The 24434-nt window shown below is 38.5% G+C and overlaps 1 protein-coding gene across 1 annotated transcript in view; it reads right to left on the reverse strand.

Moving 5' to 3' along the window:
- Window positions 1-1116: 1116 nt before the first annotated feature.
- TOX (thymocyte selection associated high mobility group box) overlaps window positions 1117-24434 on the reverse strand; it is a 360299-nt gene continuing 336981 nt past the window's right edge. Inside the window, exons 6-9 of the mRNA XM_054984302.1 lie at window positions 21415-21495; window positions 12690-13076; window positions 4849-5000; window positions 1117-3868 (exon numbers count right to left, since the gene is read on the reverse strand). Of these exons, the coding sequence (XP_054840277.1) occupies window positions 3832-3868; window positions 4849-5000; window positions 12690-13076; window positions 21415-21495 (657 nt within the window). The 3' untranslated portion in view covers window positions 1117-3831. The remainder of the gene's footprint in view (window positions 3869-4848; window positions 5001-12689; window positions 13077-21414; window positions 21496-24434) is intronic.

Below are 24434 nucleotides of genomic sequence, written 5' to 3' on the forward strand. Positions count from 1 at the left end.
AACTCCCATGACAGTATTTACAGCCAAACATTCCTACCTGCCTGCCTCTCTCAAATGCATTTTTAACATAATGGATATGAGTTTCGTGAGTACTGAGTACGCAATAACTAACAGAAACAGCTGTTCTATCATAGGCAAGTGGACAGCCATTTTAACTTTCTAGGCTGCTATTTTGACTTGTTCAGTAACTAGGAAGGAAAGAGAGAGATCACTGTAAGGAAAGTTTAAACTATGGATATTGATACTACAGATAGTCCTCTTGCTTAGTTTAAATATTGCAATAGTTTAGAACTTAAGAAATCTAAACATTATTAAACCACACTCGTACTCTGCCGATATAGACACTGATTTAACTCTATAGACAAATAATATGTTTATATGCAAACAAGTTCTACCATTCGGTTGGATGCAGAGGCTTGGATCCACTGGAGGAGTTCCACATGTGTATGTAATTTCCAGGCACTGTAAGATGTGCGGAAGAAAGTACTAGATATTGTACAGCACCTTGTACAACTGGAACGAACCTAAGTCAGTGTGCATTGGCCATTTCCACACACTTTCAATGCACTTTTGCAATCCTTTTGAAGTGGATTTTTTGTTCCACCCATGGAAAATCAGTTTCAAATGTTCACTAAAGAGTATTGTAAGTGGATTATCCAACGTGTGTAGAAGCAGCCATTTCCACTTGCTCATCACGAGATCCAAGCCAGAACTTGCACAGAACTCTTTGGAAAAAATTCTCATATCATGGCTACGAGTTCCATGGGAATAATTCCAGATGGGTGGATGTGTTATTCTGTTGCAGAAAATTAAACAGGAGCCCAGTAGCACCTTAAAGATTAGTGAAGTTTATTCTAGCTTGGGATCCATGAGTCTGAGCTCACGTTCATGAAACCTTTGTCTGGAAAAATATATTGTTATTCTTTAACAAAAGTGCTACTTACCTCCCGTTTTAATTTTGCTCTGTGGGAATAGGTTTCAAGTAGCTCCAATGATAGTCAAAACGCAACTCTTTAAACATTGGTAGATACTTAAATAGCAACATCTCCACACAATAGTAGTTTATTTATGATGCATTTTATTGACATTAATATTTGCTTCTAGTTTGAACCTGGGTTGGCTACTGAAATTAATAAATGGTATACCATGTTAGCATACCCTTTCTAGAAACAATGCTGAAGGTAAAACACTCTCGCACCAAGTTATGTTGAAATTAATTCCCATAACCACTTATTGATGGCTTTTTTATAGAATTAATTTGAGTGAGAAATGAAGTTTTACCATAACAAAACAAATAGAAAACATTATCTAATTGTTAGTGCTGGTATGTTGATAAATTACTGAACAGAAAGACAATACATTATAAATGTAATCATGATTTCCTATATGGATTCAAGACAAGAAAATTAGAATGCAGCTACAGCCATTTGAGTAATTACATCTGATCTGTGTTATTTATTAGTTATTACATGCTCAAGTGAGTCAAGGTTGTACATTGCCTAATTTCATTGCAAAACAAACATATTGTATTTTTAGGCATTTTACATTTTGGGAGGATTGGATTAACCCAATGTCTCTATTTCACACATGAAATAGAGGCCAACTGATTATCAATTAGATTGGTAAAGGTTTCTAAGACTTTGCCACAGCAAGCAAAGTTAAGAAGAACACTACTGTTATCATCTTCCCCAAACACAGAATTCATTGTCTGGGGCAAGCAGGCTAAAGGAAATGAAGTTGCCCAAGATCCAGTTTGATGCCTATTTGGCTTGGGATGGGAAAAGGGATGACCCTCTCTCCCCAAAAAACTAGAGTGCTGTCTATCAACATTAATTGGGAACTGATAGGTTAATCCCATCCCCAGGCCTGTTCAAGAAACCAATGGAAGAATTTGGTTTCAGGTGGGTAGCCAAGCTGGTCTGTAGACAAAGAGCAAGATCCAGATCAATTGTACCCTAAAGACCAACCAGATTTCCAAAGTATGAGCTTTTGAGAGTCAAAGCTCCCTTAGTGAGATATTGGCAGCGGGACTCAGGTGACAAGCGTTCCTTCCTTTGTAGGGACGTGCATTCTGAGAACACTGAGACTAGTAGCATCCAGAATGTGCTCATCTCAGAATGGGTTACACTTAACTATCCATGATCTAATATTTAGTTTTGGTCTTTCTTATTCTCTATTCTATTGTTGAGTTGGTAGTTACTTATGAGGCACTGAAATTGCCTTCTTTATACTAATTCTTACTTAACAAAGATCATCACATAGTTCTTTTGCCTTCATAAGTGAAGCATTTTTGGTAGCTTTAAATTTTGGTTTTCTTCTTCTGTTTTAATTCTTCTTTGTTGCATTTTTTAGGGGGGAGAAATTCTTTGACCACAAAAGGCATCCATTTACAAACTGTGGCCATGTTCTATCACCCCAGCACATTATCTGGAACTGTACATGTGCAGGGGCTTCCCTGTTGGTATCTACAAGCATGTAACAAGTCTCTGTGCATGTACAGAAAGCTTTTCTTTATAGAAAAGTATGGGAATGTCCCTGCACACATCAGACTTTGGACTGCAATCTGCGTCTCCTTGTTTAGTCATCACCAATGGGGACTAAATAAAGTTTTTACTTGAACAGCTCCCTCTTACATGACTACAAGGAAGTACTTTTCTATTTTGGTCTCAGATCAACATATGAAATGCAGAAAAAAAAATTTCTGCCAGGAAAAAAAAGCTGGTTGACTTTATTCATGTCACATAAAAACTAAAAGTATTCACACCAGCAGCAAATACGTTGATGCCAACAAAAGTAGTTTTTTTAAAAAAATTCTCTTTAAGATGCTAACAAATTTACTTACAAACACCTATATTTATTATTTCATAAATAGGCGCAACAGCTTCCATAAAAAAAGATTAAATACAGACACAGTATGAAGAAACAATAATACATAGCCATATGTAAAGGTTATAATTTAGCTGTTTCCAATCTGTTTCTAATAAAATATCAAGAAAGCATTTGGCAGTTTTATACATAAGAGGACGTAAATGACGTTTACTAACTGTTACACATAAAGTGATAAAAAAGCAGTTTTAGGCAGTACAAAATAAATGTGTTTGCTCTTTTCTCAACACTAATTTTTTTGTATAATTAATGATACAAAGCCAATTTTTGTTTAATTAAACTCATTTGGGAATATTTTTTTCCTTTTTTTTCTTTCAAAGAGTTTGAAAATATAGACTATTAGTCAGTTGCTTAAAAATGAAGTAAAAATATGAATGTTTGCCAATTTAACCCCCTTTGTGAAATCAATACACTGGAATGAGCCAGTTTCAAATTACAGTTAGCTACAAAAACATTCACATTTTATACTCTAGGAGAGTGTAACATAGATGCTATTTACAAACTTGCTATGATTGCTACATCAAGCCATTTAAAAAGTCTTTAGTAGTTTCATATAAACACCCATTATGAAAACCAATGGAAAATCCAGGACTTTTATCCAAGACATCTACAGTTGCTAAGGCAGTTACTAGCGCAGCACTTCACAGCAAAAATAAAAACCAACATAAAATTTGAATGGTCCAAGCCTCCTTCCTTAAAGAAAGAAGAAAATCAACGTCCATTAAAGAATATTGGAGGAAAAAGAAAAAGGAAGGAAGGGGTGGAAGAAGGAGCAAGACTATTTTTTTCCCAGAGTGAATGACCCACCAGCTCAATAGTTCTAAGTGCTTAGCAACGTATATTCTCTAAATAAATGCAGAACCGCCTTGACTGCATAAAGCAATCATGATGAGAAGACTTCCCTGCATTCCTCAGTGGAAAGAAGAGTGCTTTCCCCAAACATGTTCAGGTAAGGTATAATGCTTTGTCCCGCTGCATGGCCCTGTAGACAAAGGATGAATAAAAACAAAGAGAAAAAATTAGATATTAGTGGAGGTGGGAGATTGGTGTGCTTATATCTCCATAAATGAAATGAGATATTATTAATTAAAATATTCATATCCCACTTTTCATCACAATGGGTCCTCCAAAGTAGCTCACAGAGTTATAATAATTTAAAACAAAAAGACAAAAATAAAATCAATGCTATGTTAAATATTTAATACTCTATGATACACAGCCTCAGTGGAATAATATTCAAGAAAAACAGTTGGATAAAACAATGCAACTGCAAATAGCAGTAGATTAAGGAGGCAATCAGATCTAATTAATCAAATAAAAAAATCTCCTAAATCAGGATGACAAGTTTTTCACTGGCATGCCTGAATTCCCTCCTTTTGGCTAGGTGTCAGATGATGGTATTTCTGGAGATAATGGGCAGTTTTTAATTATATCTTCTTATTAGTTATTTACTGTTTTCCTGAACATCAGAATAACTCAGAAGAATTTGGTTGAGAACAGAGAGTGATTGAAGTCATTCTGATTATTAGGAAAATGAGTAGGAAAGGCAAACAGTGTACCTCCAGAGGGCACTGCCACGGCGGGACAGCCAGGTTAGGTGGCCCGTCCCTCCAGAGGACGTGCCACAGCGAGAAGCCCAGGCAAGGTGACCCGTCCCTCCAGAGGGTGCTTCATTTTCTAGAGCCCCCCTTTAAAAAAAAAAGGCTTGGTTGCTAGTATGTGCATATATGTAATGGTTGCAAAGTAATTCATAAGCTTATTGGTTTCAGAATAGTTTGTAAACATAGAGATTTCAAAAAACAGATGTTCAAAACATTCTGCACAGACTCCAGTTATAAAGACTTCATAAACATTAAAGTTATAAAGACTTTATAAACATTGTATTGTCGAAGGCTTTCACAGCCGGAGAACATGGTTGTTGTGGGTTTTCTGGGCTGTATTGCCGTGGTCTTGGCTGCTCACCCATTACTACAGTAATCATTATTCCAGTCCACACTCTGTGCTGGAGGATTTCTGCACCCTGAACGAACATACTCCATTGCTTGAGTAACAACTTGTGCAGCTGTAGATGTAGGGTTGATGATATTCTGGTATTCAGGCTGGAGAGTAAAAGCCTAAGCAATAAAAGAAACAAAGCAAAAAAGGGTTTGATTAGTCCAGTTAACATCTTAACTGAAAGCCTTGACAAACTCCCAAACTCTGCTTCTAAGTTCTTCAACTTGAAGCAAAAACAGGGGGAAAAATAAGAAAGATGCTTGTGATTTTTCAGAAATAATTTTAATTGGTTGAGAAGCAGTGCATGATAACACACTGCAATAGTGTAGAACTCTGAGACAAAGAATAGAGACATTTTAAAACCCATGAAAAACAACTCATTCAACACAGGGAAATAAAAGAAAGATCTGTGTGTTTCTTACAGCTCGTATTTCGATTCAACCCAAGGATACACTATTAGTTAATTCCAAGAATATGCAACAGAATCTTTTTGAAGGATGCAGGCAGCAGGTGGCTGAGTGTTTTATTAGACTACACCTATTCACAATTATTGTTCTCAAACCCCCTTTATTTGGTGCAGTCACAAAAGGACCATCTGCTGCTTCTTTTATTTGCACTTCTTTCTCAACTACACAAAAAATCAACTAAAGCTTTTTAACAGTTGTTGGACTAATGTAGCAAAAGGGGGGGGGGGCTTGCTGTTGTTTTCAGCCAGGAGTGAGCTATTCTTAAATGTTGCCAAAAGCAGCCGAGCTGGTCAGATTTTCAAGAATGGTAACCATTGATTTTTCCATACAGTATTTAGTTTAAATAAACAAAGAGTGCTGCCAAAAGGTTAGGAGCACTTTATAGTGTATGAACACAGCGATAAACTGGCTAATGCCTGCTTGAGGAATACAGGCTACATGGGTCTAAAGAGATGAACTGTCCAAGGACATCACAAGAAGGTGGGGTAACGAAGGAGGCTGGAACAGCAGAAAAAAATTAAACTGTAGAAACTTACTAAACACATGAATTTAAAACACTGGCAAAAAGTTTAATTAGAAATACATAAATTAGATTAAAAATATCAGATGGTTCTACATATACGTACTAAAACCTTGTATAAGGATAAAATAAAATCCCTGCTATACTGGTACAACTCATTGCCATATGAACAGCATCAATAAAATCAGATGCATTTCGGCCCTTCCTCAGTGGTATGAAAATATTACAGATAGCATCCTATCAAGAAAATATACTAATTAAACATACATGACCTAGTACTCAATGAACGCTGATCCAGAGGAGTTAGCCGTGTTAGTCTGTAGTAGCAAAATCAAAAAGAGTCCAGTAGCACCTTTAAGACTAACCAAGACTAACCAGCCAACCTCTACGCAAAAGAATAAATGGACACAAATCTGACATTAGAAATGGCAATGTCCAGAAACCAGTGGGAGAACACTTCAATCTACCAGGACATTCCATCAAAGACTTAAAGGTCACTGTAATTCAACAGAAACCTTTCAAAAACAAAATCCAATGGGAGGCTGCTGAACTGGAATTCATATGCAAATTTGACTCTGTCAAGCTGGGACTGAATAGGGACTATGAATGGTTATCACATTACCACAGGTAACAGATTTCCTTTACAGAGGTGGGGTCTGGGGGAGCTCAGTGGTACCTGGCGTGGGCTTTCGGGAACCACAGATCTCTTTCATATGCAAATTTGACTCTGTCAAGCTGGGACTGAATAGGTACTATGAATGGTTATCTCATTATCAGAGGTAACTGATTTCCTTAACAGAAGCAAACTGATCTCCATATCAGAAGGAGCTGTTTGCATCTCCATATCAGAAGGAGCTGTTTGCATCTATTCCGCCCTCCCCTCTCCTCCTCTATATCTGACCAGTTTCTTTTTGCCCTCCATGCATCTGACGAAGAGAACTGTGATTCTCGAAAGCTTATGCTACAATAAAATTGGTTAGTCTTAAAGGTGCTACTGGACTCTTTTTGATAATGAACGCTGAGAAACTGAAAATAGCATGGAGTGAATTCCTTAAAATTCTGTCGCAGAACAGCATGAAATAAAGCCAGGGCAATGTATCATATTAGGAGTTGTAATTCCTTTGCCTATAAATCTTATATAGCCAGGTCACAAATATAAAATTCAAGATGGGGTACCTGATACCAACCAAAGATGTCCTTATAATCAGAAGAAGGTGCCCTTGCTAAAGGAAAAGGTTTAACCAGTTCAACAGAAACCTTCTCTGGAATTTTCTGTCACAATACAGTAGGTTTTAAAGCAGTTACAATCTAGTTTCTGGTTTTTCTCTCTCTCCATCATCAATTAACTGGGCATCAATTATCTGGGTATCTGATGAAAGAAGCTCTGACACTCGAAAGCTCATATCCTGGAAATATAGTTGGGCTTTAAGGTGCTACTGGACCTGAATCTTGCTATCTGTGCATTTATAACTAGAGATGGGCACGAACAGAAAAAAAACTGAACATGGTGTTCGTTGTTCACTGCCATCCTCGAACAGGGACTCACGAACAAACATGAAAATGGCCCAGTTCATGAAATTGTTCGTGGTTGGCTGTTCGTGGGGGCCAGCAGGCTCTCCTCCAGCCATCATCCAAGTCAAGATCCCCACTGCACCACTCCCAGAAACCTGACCGGAGCAGGCAGTAGGAAAGGTACCAATAATAAATAATAGCTTGGGCCAGAGCCTGGCAGCAGCCCTGGAACTTGAAGAAGTAGATCCCTATCCCACCCCACACAAAGAAAATTCAAGCTCCAATGCACTCTATCAAAATGCCAACAGCAACTGTCTCTCCACTCTCTGCAAAGTCAGAGCTGGGAGCCCCCCTCCCCCCTGGTCTTTGCTTCCTTGTTGTAACAAATTTGGATCTCCACACTTGAAAGGAAGACCTGCCTATCAAGCTAAATTGGGCTTAGATTGGGGTTTCCAGGGCAACAGCAGGAGTTCAGACAGAGTTCAGACAATCCCTGCCTAAGTTGCCAAGGGAATTGATTGCAGGCACCAGACTGTCTGGCTCGATGAACAGCAATGAACAAGGCTAGCAACGACCACCTGTTCATTTAGAATGGGGCCTCACAAACAGCTTGTTCGCGAACAGCAGATTGGGCTGTTCGTGGCTTTTTTTGTTCGTATTGCTGTTCGTGCCCATCTCTACTCATAACATTTAAAAATTGCTGTTGCAAACAATGGAAACAGAGCCTGTATTTAACATAATAAGGCTCCCACAACTATTAAATGGGTGGTTTGATGTCCATATTGTATACTCTCTAATTTGATATTTATATTGGGAAAGATCTGACAAGCAGATTTTCTAGTATGTTTGTGAATTGTTTTTGTTTGTTCTCTGTACAAAAGCAATCACAGCTATTTATCCTAACTGACAGCAGTAGACACAATTATCACACCATAAGAAATAGCTACACAAATTTTATTTTTCAGGATTTCTTATTATCCAGATGACAAATCCCCTTGCCCACTACAGCCACAAGCCAATGCAATACATATTTGTAGCTCCCCCCACCACCCCAATTTGATTATCCAAATGTTTTAATGTCCCTGTAAGCCTTTTGGAAATCATGTTGTAATAATGCAAACTGAAAACTTATTTGCCAAAGCCAGTAAAATATAATTGAAGGATTTCAGAAATGTAATGCTGACAAAAGACAATCAAGTTCAAATTTTGGCAAAGCAGACCTTGAAAAGCAATGAATGTGTGTGCCACTGTGACAAAGAAATATTAAAATATTATTTTATGTAAGGGCTTTGACAACAGAGAAGCAATAAAAAGCATTCAGGAAATGGATATTCTGTGGGCTAACGAGACAATGCCAAATGTTTTTGTAATGTAATGTTCAAGATAAAATCACCAACTGTTTCTGTGACATGCCTCGAATTTTAAGTTTCATTTTCTTGTGCCAGATTGAAATAAAAAATAGAGAACTTGATAAAGATTAATTTGATGTCAGATGGGACATTTGCTCTTTAATTAGATTTCTGTATCCCTAGCTGGAGGTTTTGTGTGTAACTGCAGCAAGAACTATAAAGCCTGCAGCACAACCTAAACTGTGATCTTCATCTCTACACTTTACTAGGAACTAATTTCATTTCCTGCCTGTCTGGAGAGGTATTTTCAACAGGCATCAATGTTTTTGTCTTTACAACTGATTTATTCATCAATCTCAATGTGATGTTTTTAAACCTTTAAATTACATCTAAATCTTAAAGCATCTGTTTATTACACAAGGAAATTGAAAATCTGTCTGTGTGATATCATACAAAGATTTTCTCTTAAGGTTATAAGGACAGTTGACAGATATTAATGATTTTTCTGCCTCTTAAGAACATTCAAAAACATGGTGTGGAGGAAAATGATGTTGGAAAAGAAACACTGGCAAAATGCAGCATGCCCAAGTGTTTACTGAATGAAAGACTAACCAAATAAAATAAAACATGATTTAAAATACCATTAATTTGGTTTTTATTTAACAGTATGCCTCGATAAATGGTCTTTAATAAATTACTAAGTAACCAATTTACTTTTAGAAAATCTGTATGTATTCTATATACTTTTTTTCCTGGGGGGACAGTTTGTCCTTAGGAAGAAGTGACTCTCCATCAGGGCAGGAGAATATAGGCCTACTCTCATTTGCGAAATTAGATTCAGAAGTAACCATTAGGAATGTGCCTCCACCTGTATTTTCCAAGCACATTACACCAAAATTGCATCATACTGAGGGCTTTCTGTCCACTAAAGATTAATCAAGTTTCAAGAAGTTTGGGTCAAAGGGTCCAATTCTACAGGCCCCTGAACAAGCCCTAGCTACTCTCCATTGTTTCTTTCTCCAGGGCAAAAAGACTTAGCCAAACACACAAGAGTAACCACTGACCACTAAGAACTGACAAAGCCCAAAAGAACTAACACTAACCCAGAGAATCCCAACAGAACCATCCTGACAGCAGACAGCAGAAGTTATACACTAAAAAAAACCCTCACTCTGAAGCTGCAGCCAATCATAGCACCTTTTTGCCCCTTTACAGGTTTTCCAGGCAAAAAAAGGAGAAGGGGGAACGAGGCAATTCACACAGGTAAATGGAAAGCACTTGTTAGGAGGAGCTCAACTGTCATCAGAATTGGACAGACAATTGAGCTCCCCCTGACAAGCAATACCATTCGCCTGTGAGAATTGCCTCCCCCCACTTTTTTTGCTGGGGAAACATAAAAAGTACATAAAACAAGCTCCTGCAACCTTTGAAATGTCAGACATTGTTAATTCCAAATGTACCTGGGATTAATCAGGACTGCCAACACTGGTATATCTGAGAATCCTGGATATGATTGGGATTCCCAAATATACCTGGTTTATACAAATATATTTTTGGATTGGATATACCAAATCACATGTCCCTAGTAACAACACACAAGAGCAAAAGCTTTAATTATTACTTCATCAACCATTTAGCACAATGGCAGAGTGAACAGCATACTAAGAATATGTAGATTTAGGTGAGTATGTGTGTTAGCTTTGTATGTTATGATCTAGAGAAATGCCATGAATAATATCTTTAAAAAGACCGGCAATTTATCATGTTGGAATAGGCTAATGTGAGTTTGGCTTACAGTCAAGAAAGAATTCAGAGTTCCATCTGAAAGCTGCACTAAAAGTATTCACAAAGCCTGTCAAACACACACTTGTTATCCTCATGACATTGTAACCCCTCTCCCAATCCATTTGTGTCCATGTATGTGAAAGAGACAGAGAGTAGGAAGGATGACTTTCAGTTTGCTACCAGGGTTGCCAGGTTGTGCTTGGCAATCAGCGGGAGGTTTGGGATGGGGAATACGAGAGGGGGTGTGATGTCCTGTGCACAGCTGCGTCACTGGAGTTTCCTAGAGCTACCCTATGTTATATCCAAGTTTTCCATAGAAATAACATAGTGGTACACAGGATTTCAATATTTCCTGTCACCCCCTTCCTGCTCCTGCTTGGAGCAGCAGCAGGCAAAAACAGCCACCAGTGAGAGGCATCACACCATAGTGAGAGAATGGCAGCTCTATTTCCTATTTTTTATTTAGTACTGGTGGCTTTAATTACCAGTAGCATAATTTCTCTTATGAAAAATCATAGCAGAATCCCCTTGAATAACAGTTCTGGTTTACTAAACCTCTTAGTTTGTTTAGCAGCACTATACAGAATATATTGTGTTTTGATTGCAAAGTTCCTGCAGAGTTTTCTTTTAGCTTATAATCATTAAAGAACTTGAAGTTCTCAGTTGTCTATTTCTAAAGTAGTTCATGATTTATAAGGTAACATTTGATGCTCATCATATGAAAGCCTCCAGAGAAAGGCTACAAGTCTAAGTGAATGAGGAACATGGAGGATTCATTATAACACACACAAGTTAAAGCATACTGAAAATATAATTGGGGAAACTCACAAATACTGAAATTCTAAATTAACTGTCACCACTTAATAAAAATCTCTAGTCACTTCAGTCTACAGCAAAATGAAAACATCTGAATAGTGCTGGGAAGGGAAGGTCACAAAAGTCTTGTGGGTCATAAAAGCCAACAATAATACTTCAGCATAACTGAGAAGAAAATACTATTTTCATGTTGAGATAAAAAATGATGGCATGCTAGTTATATTCAAATGCAAGACAGAAAGAAATGGGGCTTTAGATTAGGCTCCTTAAGACAGAGTAAAAACATTGCTTCATTTTAGAACTAAGTATTATGTCATTTCAGAACTAAGGAACAAGCAAGTATTTTTATGTGCATATCTAAAATAATATTTAGTAGAGAGATAGTCATCTGAAGTTTCTTGTATGTCATTGATAGCCAAAAGAATGAAAGAAGAACGACATTTAATCATGATTAATGGTATTAACTGTGGTTCTCATTACCATGAATTTTTCTCTCCCTTGTTCATGCAGGATCTAATAACCTCATGCTACTAAAGTACGGAAGGACCTCATTGAACTTCCACAATCCATTGTATCTCAAAGGCAGTAAATGCAGCTTTGCACTGTATCTTCAAGTATTTTTAAAACATTGCCAACATATCTATAAAATAGTCACAATCTTGGGTTATGGCAAAAACATATTCATTAATTCATCTAAAATATATACCTGCATTACTCCTAAGCATCTCAATACCCAAGGTAACAACAATATAAAACCAATCTGATAAAACAATAAACATTAAAACAAATATAAAAATATTAAAAAAGCAATTTAAAAACACCTTCTTCTCCTATCAGTAGGCTATTTTCTCTTTGCTCAGGCTGCCCCAAAAGCAGTCTGGAAAAACTTCATCTTATAGCCTTGTTGAAAAACCAGGACAGTAGGATCCCTCAGTCCCTTCCAGGCAGCTCTTTGAGATATAGAGGGCATCCACAGAAAAAGCCTGAGCCTGGATTGTTGTAGAAAATGCCACAGACAACGGACAAAGGGGCACTGACAATAGAGTCTGCTGGGAAGAACAAAGCTGCTTCAGGGGAACATAGAGGAAGACACAGTCCTTCAATACTCATTGCCATTTGTTCTTCCTGATCCAAAGTATTTGCATATCCTAGAAGGTCTGATGTTGCATTGGAGCAGAATAGCTCTTGGTCTCTCCCTACAAGGAGAAGCTATCATCAGGGAGCCATAACTTCCACCTGAAGTACCAAAACTGCTCATAAGCTAAGAACAAAAAAAAAGAAAGAAAAAGAAAAAAAGAAGACACAAATGATCCCCCCCCCCACAATTAAGATTGGTTTCAAAACTTAAGCAAAACTTACTTGCTGCATTGTAGGCGAATGTAAAGCAGACTGGACCTGCATTGGTAGCTGACTCCCAAGGGACTGCTGCATTGTAAGTGGCTGGTGTTGTTGTATGCTGAGGTGCGGGTGAAGAGGGGGGCTCATCTGAAGGGCTGGGGGTGGGGACACCGCCATGTTTGCTATGGAAACAGTCACAGGCATTTGGTTGTTGGGCTTAGGTGCTATATTCCTAGGAATATTGGGATGTATGGCTGTTATGTGAGGATTCATTCCCGCTTGCTGGTGGTAATGGGAACTGAGATACAGTGCTGAGTGAGGCTGTGTAGATCCATGGAACACTGACTGCTTTGCGTTCATCATCTGAGGTTGTTGGGATACCTTAACATCCACAGGTTCACTGTAGCTCTGTTTGAAGAAGGAAACAATAGGATGAAATATAGGTCGGCTATATGCTCTAACCCTAAGAATCATATGAACTGAAAGCATGTGTTTGAACAGATTAACCAATTAGAAATGAGTCAGATAATTCCAGAATCTATAAGATACTGCAATGAAAATAAACCTAATATCATTAAAGAACAAAGTATATTTTATAAATATTTTTCACTTTAATCACATTTTTATCCTGCCCTTTTCCCAGCTTGGTCAGGGAGGCAGACATGTTCCTTCATTCCCCCATTTTGTTCTCACAACCAAGGGTGTGCAATTTGGGTTTCTGATTTGGGATAAATACCTGAATCGGACCTGCTTTTTAAAGATTCAGGATTTTCAAATCAGGCCCAGCATGCTGGCCCCAATTTAGAAATGTCGACTCAAAGCTTCCCAAAGCAATTCTGGTCGCTTTGGAAAGCTTCGGGGTGCTTTCAAACCTTGCGGCTGGCTTCAGCTGATCAGCAGGGAGCTCCCTCCTCTGCTGGTCAGCTGAAGCCTGCCTTGAGATTTGAATTTCAAGTGCCTGAAAGGGGCTTTAAACTTCAGTTGGGAGGCAGGGAGTCCCCCCTTCCAGCTGAAGCTGGGGAAGCTTGAAACAGGCTTTAAACTTAAGCTGGGAGGCAGGGGATTCCCCCCTCCCAGATGAAGCTGGGGGAAGTGCCTGTTTCCGTGTCGCATGCATGGGGAGGGGGGTGGGAACCCTCTCCTCCCCCTTCCATGGGGTGAAATAAGCAAGGGGGGGAGTTTCAATGTGCTCCGAATCTTCATGAAGCATACCAAAGCAGGTCGATAAGAGATTTCCGAAGCGGCTTGCTGCTTCTGATATCACTTATTTCCTACTCTTTTTCCCGCTTCTGAAGTGGGAAAAAGGTAAGTTAGACTGAGAGGCAGGGGAGCTTGTTCCTAGAAAAGTGTTGATTGGTTAAAGAAGAAGGGACCAGCAAATCCTGGGCAAGCATTTTCTTCAAGGCTCAAAATGCTAACATTTGGTCATTGGAAAAAAAAATAATTTGTATATACTATTTTTATGGACAATGAACAACAAGCATTTGTTATTTTAGTAATCTTTTGAACATTAGAAGTCTCATATGCTAATATTTACATATTCTCACACTTCTTGTCAGGACAGTGCTGTGTCTATAGGTGGGTTGTTTTGTTTAGAAATATGTTAACAAATGTTTAACTTGAACAGGAAGAACATGTGGACATTCTATGGCTATATCATAATATGTGTGGGTTGTGTAGTTTTTAACACAAAACTGAACACCTGAAATAGATTTCATCTACAACCACACTACATCTACAACCACAAAAACTCTATTTCACAGATTTGGGAGGGGGATTAAATGGCACAGGCTTCATATAGAAACTGGCAGTCTGTACTGTAAGCAAGTTCTATGCACCATGTGTAAGTCCAACAGTAAGCAGCATATCTAAACTAGAGCACCACACCTGGCTGATGCTGGCATGGAGAAGCACCTTGTGATTAAAGCAACAGCTCATGGTGTGGGGACATTCTAATGCTGTACATGGCATATGGAGCATGTCCATAAATAAGTTATTTTGAAAAATAAAAAAATGCTTAAAGAATTAAACTTTGATGCGCAACTGTTAACCTATAACAAGCAAAGGAAAATCAATAGAACTTTCAAAGCTAACACTTTCTTAACGAACTTTCCAATGAAAACAAAATTATATCAATACTCAGGAAGATACATTTTGTTAAAAACAAAAAAATCCTAATGACCTCAAAACCCATTTACACGTTAACACACTCCAGTTAACACTCTCCAGCTAGTAATCATAAAAAGAAATCTGCTGGATCTGACCAAATGGATTAAACCTGTTCAGAAGCCCGTTTTCAGCTGTGTTCAGTCAAATGTTTCCAGGAAGGGTGTGAAGGTATATGTTCTGTAGACTCCTCCATTTAGAGGTACCGCTGCTGCTGACCCTGGAAGATCTAATTAGCTATCATGGCTAAGGGTTACTGATAATAATGGATTTGTTTAATCTCCTTTTAAAGTTAGTGGCCATTTTATAAGAGAGATATACAGCACAACCTTAAGCAGAGTTACTCCAATCAAACCCCACCGAAATCAACATGCTTAGATTGGAGTAACTCTGTTTAGGATTTCATTAAATGAATAAGTACTATTTTGTTTAGCCTGACTCTACTGCCAATCAATTTCATTGTTTTAAGATTATGAAAAGTAGGGGAGGGGGAACCTCCCTGTCTTGACCCTCTTTCCCAGTAACCTTAATTTATAAAGTAAAATGTTTCAAAAACTTTAAACTTTGCTTGTACCAACATTGATAGTTTGGCTACCCTTTCTGCATTAGCTGCAGCCAAGAATGGATAGAGGTCTGGCTAGAACTGAGTTCCCAGTTGATGGTGACTGACCTGTCTCTGACCGTGGAGTTGAGAATGTGCAATTTCCCAAGATTTTGTTAATTTGACTTCTACCTTACAGAAGGCCAAAGTCTAAGGTTGCCAGGTCCCCGGGGTCCAAACAGGGGGGGCACATGTGGGGGGAACTTACCATGTGTGCACGCTTCAGAACCTTCATTGTTATGCCAGGATGTAATTCCTGGCTCAACAACAAAGGCTCTGTTGGGCACAAGAGTGTGCTCCAGAGCTCCCAGGCCCATTCCATGCACCTCCCATCCCACTGACCAGGTAAGAGGCAGCGGGATGGCAGAAGTTGTGAGTGGGGAATCCCCCGCCCCCACTGGGGGACTGGGAACCCTACCAAAGTCTCATAAATTCTAAGAACTTATCCCAATAGATTGATTTAAAAATATCTTCACAAATAATTTTCACATGACATTGTTGTCATTTATCTGCTCAGTTCTCTCCACATATCTCCTCCTCACTGACTTGTTAACTAGAGATGCTCACATAAATGCAGCAAAGAGTAAGAGATTAACTCCCAAGGGCTTGCCAGGGGATATGAACCTGAATAAAAATTCATCTTTTAGGGAAAAGATGAATGAATAACTAGTGAAAGGTGAAACATGTCAGAGAAAGAAATGGTAAAATGTTCCTCTGAATGAAGACGGCACTAAATCAAAACAAGGGTTAGAAGATGCGTATATGCCTTTATTTTATAACCCTCATGTCACATTTGCTCCGTTTAAAGTCAAAATAAGTTTAATGTTACTCCAGGCACTCTGAGGTCACTGGAGCCTGTGAAGAACCATTTGTATTCCTTTTGATGTATGCACCATCACCACCAATCAGCCAATATGCACATTACAGAAATTGGTTCATTATGTGCAATGATATACAATGAAAAAGATGATAACTTCATTTGCTCAAGTCAAGCTGTAGTAATGATGGCAACAAAAATGTATTTTCTCCAGTAAACTGAGCAAAATTAAATGGAAATGATAAAAGGGAATTCAGTTCTTTATATGTATGTAATATGTATACTTGCACCCAGAGTGGCATACTAGTGTGCGAACACACAGAAAAACAAAACACTTGAAAAAGTAATAAGGCAAGAGATATAAAACATTGTTTTTTATTCCTGCTACATCAGTAGCATGAAAGAAAAGTGGAACATATTGATAGGATTCCATTTTCCCCCACTCTGAGGGCAAGAAAGATTTTATACTTTCTAAAGCAAAGAAGCAGGGACTTGGCATTGTTCAGTAGATTCTTAGGATGCACTCTGTAGTTACAGGCTGAAGAAAAATGTTCATCCAGTAAGAGTTATAAGTATGCTGCTCTCTATTCTTTAAAACACGGAGGATAGTTTGGATCATATATTATTTTTTCCTGCAATGAGAAGCTGTGTAATTTCTCATGACAGTCCAGGGTAAGGAGCAGTAGTATGGATCAAGAGAAAAGCAGGAAGTGAAGGACGAGGAGTAAGATGGGGACAGGTACTCAGCAGGAAAATGAAGGAACAAGATCAGAGAAAGGCAACAGAAGTGAAAGAATGGAGACAGTTTGGAGAAATGTTTCTTATATCTGCTAAAATCTAGTCGTTCTAAAATATAATCCTCCAACAATGTCTCCGATTCATCTCCAGTTCTTCCATTTTGTTGCCCTTGGCTGAGCTCCGGCCTCTTCACTTTTCATTAAACCTTGTTCTGCTTTTCTATCATGTATGTTTTTATTGGTTCTAGAGATGACGCGTTTAGATTTCTTACTGCAGTTTAAAATTGTAAAACAATAACCTGCTAGTTTGCTCTTCGGGAGACAACCTCTACCTTTCTTAATTTTATAAAATATGTGTGCTTAGTTTAAGGGTTTGGTGTAAGGATACATTTTCACTTTTTAATAAGGATAGCTCTACAAATATGCAGAAGATCCTCCCAACTAAAATGAAAAGGAATAACTGTACATTTTAAAGCAGTAAACCTATATGGATAGACTAGTGGCTCCCCCAAAGAGACCTGACAGCAGATAACTTGGGGTGGGGGGGAAGCATATTTGGATTCTTTGCTAAGTTGTTCTTTGAAAAATATAATTGCTTTTCGAAAGGAATATTAGTGATGCCTAAATATTTAACTGACTACTTCTCTGGCATTACCTTTTAGTGCATGTTGATAAGGGCACAGTTTGAACTAAACACGACAACTTATTTTTGAAATAGCTCTAGATTGATTTTATAAACCTAGCTGCTAGTATTGCCTGTATTAAATAAATACCTACTCAACAGGTAAAGTAACAAATCCTACTGTCAGCTTGCACAAAAAAATTGCCACAATAAGCTCTTTTTTCAAAAATAAAACTGCAATTCACAGCATTTTAAATAATGCCTTATAGCCTGCAAAAGTAATAAAAAGTTCCACTAAGGGCAATGCAAAAGTCTTAGAGTACCACAAATAATATCATAATCTGAATAGCATTATATAAATGCTTTGTAATGCAATTTTTACTTTATATATCTATTTCCACATACATCAAAGTAGCTTGACTATAGCCTAATTAATTTTAGTAATTCTACGACTGAAGAAGAGTGAAAGACATTGACAAACACTCTGCAAACATACCAGTAGATTTAACAGAGACTAATGTATTTTTGTATCCTCAACCCCAAACAGAGATCTTTTATAGAAGGGGTATTTGCTCCCTGTCTGGCTCTGTAGTGTTTCAGATGTTTTTCTCATATACAGCAGCCGATACCTTCAGAGGTCATCCCAACAATATCGCGGGGTTTGCATGAATTAAATGAATGCTAGTTACTTTCTTAAATGCAAGAACATTAACACTGGCCTTTCATTCACCTACCCTAGACCCACCCCCTGCCTGATGACTGGTTTGTTTGTTTCCTCTCCTTCCCTCCCCCCAGCTCCAAGGGGGCACTCAGGCCATCCATCGTGTGCCACAGTCTATCTATACAAATGCAGTCTAAAGGTTTCTGGATCTGAAACCCAACTGTTAATATAGATCCGTCTGCTTACAATCACAGCAATTCGGATCAGAGAGAGCAACAAACACAAATTAGATTATCAAGGCTCAGCCCTCAGGCAGGCTAGGGATCCGTGTGTGTTTGTGTGTGTGGCTTGCCTGTGAGGCAGCCTCCCTAGGCTCTCTAGCCTGCTGAGTGCAGGGGGAATCACTGGTCTCATAGTGCACGGGCCAAGGGGGGTCTTTCTGGAGTGAAGAGAAGCTCGCTGACTCACCGGCAGGCTGGGTTGTTGCCGTTGTGAAGGATGCAGTCAAGGCGGGTCAGCCAGGATGGAGTGGAGCACCCAGCCCACTTCCAGTCCTGCCTTGTGGTCGATGCCATTCCTCCTAGAAGCGTCAGCAGGAGCAGCACGTTTCCCTCCCACTCACTGCTTCCATGGACTGGAAGGAGGACTGTCACAACTTTATGGGTTTGGCGGTTTTGTGGCACTGTGCCGGATCCCATACGGTGAGTGGGCCATGAGTCTGCTCACCCCGATGGATTGGGAAAAGACCAACTGGCATGTGCTGGCGGTGGATGACACTTGCTACGGTGGGCCAGCACGGGGCTGGCGGAGGATGCATCGGTCGGCAGGATGACCCTCCAATGCCAACGGGGATCCGAGCCCAGATGCCAGGCCAATGCTCCATCAAGCTGTAATCAATAAAGTTGTGGCCATTTTCTAACCCAAGAAAGGTGTCGTGTGCGTCATTTGAGCCAGAACGCAGACTGACATAACACATAGGCGACAATACTCTGCCTCTGGTGGGCTTGGGAACTGTATGTGTATGTGTATGGCTCGCCAGCTTTGGCAAGCCATACACAGTTTGTGTAGTTTGCGTACAATGAGATCAGTATTTTCACAGGTGCTTTCTTCCAATCAGAACTCTTTTTCAAATGTGAACAATTTACATCGGAGAGAAATCTGAGCCCAATGTTACAGATACATAATGAAACCAGTAACAATGGGCCAAATAGATGAGCTTTCATTTCTGAAAAGATCAGGAGCGAGGCAAGAGTGTGAAGAGTCAAACACTAGTGTTACGACTCCTTTCTCTTGGGTAGGTTTGGTCTTTAAGCCTTTTATTCTTGCCCCCTCTTGGAAGATTGCTGTCACCAAGAATTAAATTCCAGAATAACTTAAATTTCTCCTTTTAGTAACATGTCCAAGAGTCAGGCTTTTTTGTGGTACTATGTGGCCCTGAGGAAAGGAAAGGGGTTTTGGAGTGACTCAGGGATTAAAAAAAACAAAGTAAACGTTTATTTTTATAAGAAGTGTATCAGTTTCATATTATTTCTAAAACTTGATGGTTTCAAAAGAGTAATTCTCAATTCTTAAAGTTACTTTATTAAACCCAATCACACAAATCTTCTTTCAGGCTTTACACACAGTTTGCCTTGCTTTTGATAGTAATTTCTCTCTCAATTACAAGTAAGACTTTTTCTCAGGTGCACACACAGTTTGCCTGCTTTTCCCTGACTGAATGTTCTTTCACAAACACAACAGTTCATCTTTCCACACAGGTTATATTTCTCACAGACAACATAAACAAGCTCAGGCTGCACACAGCTTGCCTGCTTTCTCCTGACTCAATATTTTTCTCAGAAATGCTTAAAAATACTCAGGCTGCACACAGCTTGCCTCTCTTGCCCTGACTGAATCTTTTTTCTCCGCTCTCAGAGCGGAACTACAAGTGACAAAAGGCACAGGTTGGACACTTGTCAGCTTCCCTCAAGTTTTGATGGGAAATGTAGGCATCCTAGTCTTGCAGCTTGGCTCTCTGACTGCTGTCCAATGGACTTTTCAGCTGTCACTTGTCCAACATTCCGCCAAGCTGCCTACATTTCCCATCAAAACTTGAGGGAAGCTGACAAGTGTCCAACCTGTGGCTTTTGTCACTTGTAGTTCTGCTCTAAGTCTCAAACTGCATTCACTCCGCCCACACTCTCAGACATCGACCAATCATATCACTAACTCATCCCTCTCTTTCACCCCCACTCTTCATCTATACTACACCAAGCATTTAAAGACACATACACACATTTACTTAAAATCATTACAACTAGTCACTTTATTTACTACTGGTTATTCGAACAAAAAAATCAAACTTTTATTATATTGAGATAGCATGTTTAAGACTATGAGACTATTTCTCATTTCAGACTACTGTTGAATAAATATCAGATTCTCAAACGTCTGCTGTGCCAGCACAACAGTGCTCATAAGTATTGCATTAATAACCACATGTAAAGATACATTAAAATGTTGCAAGGAGATCTACAATAAAAACAGTTGGGCTCTGTTTCACATAAGCAAAAATCTACTGAGCAATGTATAGGTTAAATAAAACTGCTACTATACTGCCATCTTGCTTTGTTCAGTCATGTGAAGAGTACAACACTGTAAATTCATGCTGATAACATGAGCCTACTGAATCCCTCGATAAGTCAATATCCTGAATTCTAGTTGGCTATTCACTATGGATTTTATTTCATATGAATGATGCTAAGCTACAGAGATTGTATGTTGTCCCAATACTGCATTTGTCACACATAAAAAAGGTAAATCAATATGTCATGGGGATGAGCATGATGCACTGGTGAAAACAGAATGCTAAGCATCAGCTAGTGATCACTGTCCATTAGCAGACAAGGATTTGTCAACTGTGACTGTTTTATTTGTAAAACTGCTTATATTTCCAATCTGTGGAAAGACTGCATAGTAAAGGGAATAGACTAAACATCTAGAGATTAAAGAACAGCTGTATGCATTGTGAAGCAGTTCACAGAATTAACTTCAGAATTTGAGTTAATAACAATAATTTCACATTACAAAGCTGAACCAAAAAAAAGAAGAAGAAAAGGCCAGAACAGTTATACCCTGTCACAAAATATATATCATGGGTTACCTTGGATACAAGACTTGCCCTGTAAGCGGCTAACTGCTTCAGATATTCCTTCTTAGCAGCTTCAGTTTTCTTTTTGTATACCTAAAAGACAAGGAAGAGCATAAAGTCAGCAGGCATGTTTGTTTTGCTTTAAAATAAAATCTGCTATATACTCATAGTAATACCATACTTGTCTTTTCTCCTTTATTTACAAACTTATTTTTGACTGAACAAGCAGGACAACAGTGAAAAGGTACAAAACAATGGCAGTTATGGCAGTATTGGTATAACTGATTGAAAGACAGCTGGTCAGTGGATGGGGGAAATAATCAACCCATTGACCAAAGTAATCACATTTTTAGAAGTACTATTATATGCGTATTTTAGAATCATTAGATAGGACCAACTAGAATAATTTAGAAAGGACCAACTTTTTTCCCTAAGCTGGTTCTTGCAATGCCCAGATTTATACTTAGCTGCATAGAAATATTTTCTGCATGTTGGAGGCTCTGTGCAGTGACCACAATACATGAAGGCCATGTGGATTACAATATATTTGGACATGTGATTCATCTTGCACCTTATATTGTTTCAAAATAAGAAAAAAGTGCTGAAAATTGTGGACATACTAATTTTAGTACACCCAAAGAACTGTGTATAATATACCACACAGGTGATTGTCTACTCACATATTTCAACAGAATTTAACTCTCTTCCATGGAACTCACTGGGCATCTGTTTCACTGTTATTCTCCACAGCATTACTTGTACTACTTCTTAGTTCCATATCAGATTGGTGGTAACAATAATCCCTTCCACTATGAGAGGACAGTTTAACTTTAAGTTAACCCATATATCCAATCAAATGAATTCATCATTTAATTTTTCAGTTTGAATTATTATATGTTCTTGTGGTTTTATTCCCCCCTGCCAGGTTTACAAATCTATAAAACATACATGTACTCTCTCACACAATTCCTATGAATAATCATCTTAAAAACATTAATTATAACCTCTAAATTGCCAAATGTGCCTAATAATAAACAGATCTAGTTAGAAAAGTTACAGAGGCCATATTGAGGTAACCATCTGTAAAGGGCAGATATGTGGGGTAGGAAGTTTTCTGGTGTTTTTATTTTTCCACAGAATTTTTAATTCCTAAAGAGTAATTGTTTCAGACAACCCATTCATTGTTGGATAGATGTAGTCACCCATTCATTGTTTTAACTTTATGAAACAATTTTTAGAAATGAAAAAAATCTGTTGAAAAATAAAAAGACCAGAAAACTTCTTTTACATATGGTTACCCCAATATGGCCTCTGTAACTTTTCTGTTCTTTGTAATTTTAAGTATAAGCAATGTCTACCTCATGCATCTGATAAAGGGAGCAGTGACTTATGAAAGGTTTTGCTGGAATAAATGTTGTTAGTCTTTTAAGGTTTCACTGTTAAATTATACAGTAACAAATGTTATCAGTCATGGGAAATTCTATGCCGGGGATTGTTAGGAAAGGAACTGAAAATAAAATGGTCAATATTATAATGTTCCTGTAGGGATCTATAGTGTGGCCTCATTTGGAATACTGTGCACGGTTCTGGTCACCATATCTTCAAAAGGACATTGCAGAGCTGGACAAAGTAAAGAAGAGGGCAACCAAGATGACTGGAACACCTGTGAAGAAAGGTTGAAGAGTGTGGGACTTTTCAGTTTAGAAAAAAACGACTAAGGGGGGACATGATATTTATAAAATTATGCATGGATTAGAGAGGATGGACAAAAAGATGTTTTGTCCCTTTCCCAAAACACCAGTATTTGAGGGCATCCAATGAAACTGATGGGCAGTAGATTTAGGATGGTGAAAGGGCACAATGAGTGATTAAGATGTGGAATTCATGGCCAGAGGATGTGGTGATAGCCACAGGCATAGATAGCTTTAAAAGGAGATTAGACCGTCATGGAGGATAGGTCTATCAGTGGCTACTAGCTGTGATGACTAAAGGGACCCTTCACATTCACAGTCAGTGAACCTCTGAATACCAGTGCCAGGAGAAAACTTCAGAGGAAGGACTCAACCTCTATGCCCTGTTGTTGGCCCTCCATAGTGACAGGCTCACAGGGCTCTTCTTATGTTCTTATGGAACCAATGCATGTTAAGCTTGTATGTGTGCAGGTGCTAGGCCTACCTGTGACGGCTCTGTAAAACAACTCTCCAAAGTTGGTCAAACCATAAAGTGTATTTTGACCTCCACCACTTGTCAAAGTGAGAAATAGCTTTTTGTTTCTACCTCTGGCTCACTTCTTCCTTACAAACCAACATCTAGTTGAGTCACAGGAGCCATCATGCTAGATCTTTCCAAGCTAATAATTTGTAGTGTGACTCACTTCTTGAAATAAGGCAAGGATGGTAAGGAGCTCTTCTACATCTTTAAAACCGATCTCTCTTGACTTTCATATTCCAAAGTTAAATTAGGGCAATTGTATCTTAGAGCATCCACATACAACTTCCAAGTATATTTTCAAACTGCAGAATTATTTGTGACAAGTGGTGCCATGTTATTTTCATGAAATGTTCTTTATTCCTTCAAAGTTGTGTTTTCAATAGCATGCAGGTCTTTCTGATCTCTGCTGGGAAAACCCAGAGGTTGCTTAAAAGGATTAAAGATTTTGTATCCCAGGGAAACATAAGATCATAACAGAGAAACAGGCATCCTAGGATGCTAAAGCTGCGAATATTGAGAGAGGAATAAAAATAATAGATTGGCTCTAGCTGTGCAACGGCATGTGAGCATTCTTTTGCAATTTCTTCAGATTACAAAACTGAGCTCATTTTGTTTCAGAATGAATTTATAACAAGTTACATTTCTGAGTTGATTGTGGTTATTGCTAAAAATGTATTGTTTGTTTCAAGGAAATTAAACATCCGTTAGTTGACAGTTTCTTCTCTAGCAGCTAAAATTAAATTTGCCTGACCTGGAAGAACAGGCAAAAATGCAAATTTCACTCTCCATTTGAATACATCTGCATAACTGTTGTTTCATTT

Source organism: Eublepharis macularius, chromosome 7 (genome assembly GCF_028583425.1).
Source record: "Eublepharis macularius isolate TG4126 chromosome 7, MPM_Emac_v1.0, whole genome shotgun sequence".
Lineage (NCBI taxonomy): Eukaryota > Metazoa > Chordata > Lepidosauria > Squamata > Eublepharidae > Eublepharis > Eublepharis macularius.